This window comes from Montipora foliosa, chromosome 1, assembly GCF_036669935.1.
Source record: "Montipora foliosa isolate CH-2021 chromosome 1, ASM3666993v2, whole genome shotgun sequence".
NCBI lineage: Eukaryota > Metazoa > Cnidaria > Anthozoa > Scleractinia > Acroporidae > Montipora > Montipora foliosa.
Genome location: NC_090869.1, coordinates 50,342,066 through 50,347,537, shown reverse-complemented (window position 1 = coordinate 50,347,537; position 5,472 = coordinate 50,342,066). Strand labels below are relative to the sequence as shown.

Here is a 5,472-nt window from a genome sequence, read left to right as displayed (position 1 = left end):
AACAAGCGCCCACTAGCGTTTAAGACAATATTCCTTTCAGTGTAGCGTTTTTAAACCGTTTGATGTTTAGAAATATCCCTTGCCTGCTTGCAAAACAAAGATGAACAGGAGCCGATTTTATTTTATTATTTTTTTATGTTACACCATCGTGGTCAATATCTAGTGTCAATTCCGTGGTCCCAAGTCCACATTCCGTGAACCAATAGCCATTATGGGATGCCGAGGAGCCAAATACATATTAATTTGCCCCCTGGGCATCTCATAATGTCTTTCGAAACAATAGAAATCAAAATGGCCGCCGTATCGGTAAAAAGGTCTATTATGGGGTTTAAGTCCGAAATTTTCAAATTATGTAATTTGCCCAGTAAGATGTGTTACGGAGTCATACGATAACCGGATACACTCTCCGGTCACGCACAAAATTTTTGATACATATTTTCTCCATTAATCTGTCACGAAGTCTTCCTTGGCTTAGTTGTCATTGCGACTGCTTCTGAATGAAAACGAGGGAATTGGGCTGCCTTCTCTACGAGACAAAAAATTCTTACGTATGCGCAGACAAACCGCGACCTGGAAAAAAAAATGTGTGTTATTCAAATGAACGTTGTTTTGGAATCCATTTTCAAGACATGACCTTCCCCTACCACCCAAAAAGATTAGCCTTTGCCACTTGTGGGCAAACGTTAGGGCTGGACAAACGGGAAATGCTGTGGCGTTTAAACAACATCAAACATTGTTTGGTGACCAAACATGCTGATTTTGAAGAGAGTGGCCAAACGGTTAAAACATCTTCGATCTAACTCATATCAAACTCCACAAGCGAAGAACTATGGGCCACAATTACAACAAAAAAAAAAAAACACGAGGATAGGAGCGGCTGAGCAAGCGTGGTACGCATGCACGCGCCAAACATGTTTCATACGGCTGGGCAAACGAACAAAACTTCGCCGATCAAACACGAGAACCAAAGAAATATTTTAAACTGTTTGATCAAATGTTTGATGACCTTCAAGATCAAACAGCACCAAACAAGGCAGCCAAACGGTAAAATGGTTGGTCACGAAAAAATGTTTCTTTCCCGTTTGGCCAGGCTCTTAGTCTGAAAGGGAGAAAGAAACTTTTGGAAACACGACGCAGTTTTCATGCGGGAGGAAGAGTGATATTTCCTTTACCTGGTTTATTCTAGATAATGTGAAGAAAGAGAATTCTTTGCTGTTAAAAAATAAACCAAATTGATGTATTCAGATACCAGTTTTTCTTTTCAGTATTTGCTCTTTGAAATGAGTACTGAACGCCCTGTCACCCAATTAGCATTCGGCGGGGTTCTTTGAAGAACTTACCAATAGATGAAGAGATGTCGTTTTCTCCACTGTAATTCGCGGATACTCGGAAAAATCCGAGTGTTCGGAGTACTTTGATTTAATCTCCCGGGATTAAGATTCTTTGTGTATTGTATTTGCATGATAATGTAGCATCCATATTTCAATGATATGGATATACCTGGAACAAAACGTTTTATTCCCAAAGGGTTTAAAGTGGGTACAACATTGAGTTAGCCGATATGATTAAGTCTATTCCCGTGTCACTCATTCATTTCAAGACAATAGAGCGTTTTCATTCACGAGCAGCTCCCTTATTGGATTACTGAAACAAAAGAAAGTATTTGCATAAATATAGAGTTGTATTCCCGGAGGATTAGTATGGTACACCATCATGGCCGCCATTTCTTTTTTATTAAAGAGAACCTCCACTAAAACAGGAATATATCTTTAAAATAGTTAACATAATGCTCGCAATCAAAATTGTTCGAACCTTTTCCAATGGGAACGTTTGTATCCGAAATAATTAAATTTTAAAAACGGTTGGTTTGGTTTTCAAATTTCCCGGGCGCCGCCATCTTGAATAATTGTGACGTGTCATGGTTGCCCTATTGTTTTAAAACAAAAGCTCTTTGTGCAAATACAAAAGACCATAACCATAACACGTCACAATTATTCAAGATGGCGGCGCCCAGGAAATTTGAAAACCAAAACAAGCGTTTTCAAGAGAAAATGAGGGGACAGAGAAGGAGGCTCCCGGCCCAGCCCTTGGGATATGTCATGTCCACGAAAGTTATTTTTAGACGAGCGGAAGTCTTCCGAGACGTCCGCATGCAGGCCAACCTCGGTCCGATGTTTGAAAGAAAATATATATTCATCAGCCTTCCACGTGCGCCATCATTTTCTCTTTTCACTAAGAACCTGAGAGCGAGGCATGTCTGCATGCGGACGTCTCAGAAGACAGACTTCCGCTAGAACAAAGACTTCCACTCGTCTAAAAATAACTTTCGTGGACATAACATATCCCGGCCAACGCCTTGAGCCTCCCTCTCTGTCCCCTCATTTTCTCTTGGCGTTTTTGAAATTCATTTATTTCGGATACAAAGGATTCCATTGGAAAACGTTTGAACAATTTTGATTGTAAACACTATGTTAAATATTTGGAAATTGTATCCTTGTTTTAGTGGAGGTTTCCTTCAAAACACCAACATTGCCGCGGCCATGACGTCATGTGAAAACTCTCAATAAATGTTATTCTCATGCGAGTATGTTGCAGGGTATTCAGCAGATAAACCTTTTTTTCCAACAGTTGACAATTCACCGTTTCCTGCCGTATGGGATCATGGCCGGACTCGCTGTGGCAGGTGCTATTGTTGGGATGACCTTGCCAGAAACTTTCAATCAGCCAACGATGGAAGATTTGGAGTCTCAAATGCAAGAAGATGATGTCTTTGATGTCTCTGATCCTGATAATAATGAAAAAAGTGCTCTTCTGTAAAAAAAAAATAATAATCTTTGGATCGAGTAAGGAAGGGAGAGAACACACCCACCATATATCAACCTCTTCCAATGATAATGAATTTTTTTAAATCTAATTTACGGGTGCTATGTCACGTTATTTTAGGGTGTTTAGGGGAAATCTTAAGTAAATCAGGAGTTTAACACTTAAAAATGGTAACGTGGAGTTCATTTACTGATAAAATTATCCTTACTTCACAAGCAAGATGATTATAAGAAAACGCTATCTTTATCCAGGCGATTTGCCATAAACTTAAAAAAACGTCGGGCCAACTTTTTTCAAGATTACCCAAATGCAATCCGTTTCAATCTTGTCCAGTTGTGTCCACCCATGCTTCTCTTTCCTTTTACTGCATTTCTTGTATGTTGTTCAACAGTTTTAAGTGGTTATTACAATGTTTCATTTTTCGTGACATAGCCCCTTTAAGCCCGTCGGGTCAGTTATGCGCGGCTAATTTAAGGAAGACACCTGATTGGTTATCATTGGCTGCGCGGCTATGGGCACGAGACCAAAATAACTTTCACAGCATGGGGAATGGGGATGTCTTTTCTCCCTTCATCCTCTCTTGCTAGCGACGCATGAGTAAAAGCAAGGCGCACTTACTTGGTGTTAATAAGCTGTTCATTAATTATGCGAATAGGCCATTTCCGAGTTCATGGGCGCAAAGGAGGAAATATTTGCTGAGGGAAGAAAATGTTTCTGAAAAATATCAGAAACATTAATGTTTCCTGGGGCTACAAACGGGCAAACATTTTCTTCCGCAACATTGTTTCCTCGTTTGCTTGCGAGAAGGATTTTATGACGTTTGCGTCTTTTTACCTTTTTACTTGAGGGCTTTTTGACATTTTGAAGGTTTTAACTTAGACCGGCTCGTTGCACATACTATTCTCTGAGTGATATTCAACGTTTATCGACACAATAATTAAAGGTAGAGTTTCACGATATATTGCACATGTTCCAGCCATAACGAATGTCAACATTTACGAGCCAATCTAGCCTGTGTACAGCCCGCCCCTCCCCTCAAAAAAAAAATCGGAGAGGAACGGTCTGTGATTTACCGTTGATAATCGTGTTCCATACCACGTGATTTTTCCTGGAATGTGTGGAAAATGATTTGATTGGTTATTACCCATCGATCATTACATCATTGAAACAACGAGTTTTGATTGGCTTTTATTTTTATTTCTCCACATCAACACCGTGAGAGATTTTACGATGAGTTCGTTCGTGTGTACTTTGAGCACGGTACAAAATACGAATAAAAATCTTTTTGATTGTCAAAGAGGTTTTTCTTTTAAAGTACGAGCGGAATTGTTATCTATGGAGTGTAAAGTGGAAATCGATTCGACGTACATTTGTAGGAATTGTCAGCGCAAAAGAAACGAAAGCGCTCTTCACGAGGTGAATATAGCACTATTCAAAAGATTGTCCACTCGAAAACCATTCTCAAGTACAATCTACAAAGCGTGATGCCATGGAAGATTTGAGAATGTACACACCGAGGAAAATAACAGCTCATCGGCAACGATCTGTGCTGTTTTGAAGATCAGAGCCGTACCTGGTTGGAAGACTTGCAAATACATCCTCTCCTTTAAAGAGTGCTTCTATGCTATAAAGCCAAGGTATCTTAAAACTATCGGAGACGCCCTTCGATGCACGTTTGAAATCTACCTCATTAACCACCATTTTGAGCCACGCAAATTTTGGTCAGCGTAGATTACTAAATAATGTGTGCAAAATTATTCCGGAACACTATTACTAACGGTAAATCACAGACCGTTCCTCTCCGATTTTTTTTTGAGGGGAGGGGCGGTCTGTACACAGGCTAGAGCCAATCGGAAGCGACGTTGTAATTTACATGTAGGCGTAAAATTTCTCGGTTACTAAAAATCACCAATTAGCTACCAGGTGATCTGGTGACGTAATTTGGAGGACTGGGAAGAAGAATTTTAACGCCGTATCCCACAACCGCGCGCGGCCTTAGGTGTTGTTTCCAAACTCCCTGCAGTATTGCCATCGCCAAAACTCAACAGATCATTACGTGTCTACCACATTTCTTGTTATTGAATGAACATTCAAGTAGACCTGACAAGATCTACCCTCGCCTCTGCCATGTTGAATTCTAAAATAAGGCCGCGCGCGGTTGTGGGATACGGCGTTAAAATTTTTCTCCCCAGTCCTCCGAATTACGTTACCAGATCACCTGGCCTAAGGGCTGGGCGAAATTTTCACGCGTACGTGTAAATTTCCCGCACAGATTATAACGTCGCTTCCGATTAGCTAACAGAACATGCGCAATACCGTGATACTCTCCTTTAAATAGGAATGCTGTGGTGTCAAACTCTTCTTTACTGATGTCACTCGACCGTACACTAAGTGGCCGCTGGGCTTCACTTGCGCAGAATATGGAGATTTGTCCGCTGAGAGCACGTCAGTTATTTGACTCAGTCTTGTGTTTCGATCTGCAAGACGCTAGCAGATTACGGTATGTGCGCTGATTTGGCTTTTTCTATTTCGCATAACAATCATGATGAATAGTTTTATCAACATTGTTTAACACACACTGTTCAAAGTTGACACCCTCAGTGTGCGCTTGAAAAAACAAAGAAGAAGAAGAAGAAAAAAGACAGTGCT

The 5,472-nt window shown here is 40.5% G+C and overlaps 1 protein-coding gene across 1 annotated transcript in view; it reads left to right on the top strand.

Moving 5' to 3' along the window:
- Window positions 1-3,781, top strand: part of LOC138000414 (solute carrier family 22 member 15-like) — a 24,582-nt gene extending 20,801 nt beyond the window's left edge. Inside the window, exon 10 of the mRNA XM_068846818.1 lies at window positions 2,629-3,781. Coding sequence (XP_068702919.1) covers window positions 2,629-2,817 — 189 coding nt within the window. The 3' untranslated portion in view covers window positions 2,818-3,781. The remainder of the gene's footprint in view (window positions 1-2,628) is intronic.
- Window positions 3,782-5,472: the final 1,691 nt, after the last annotated feature.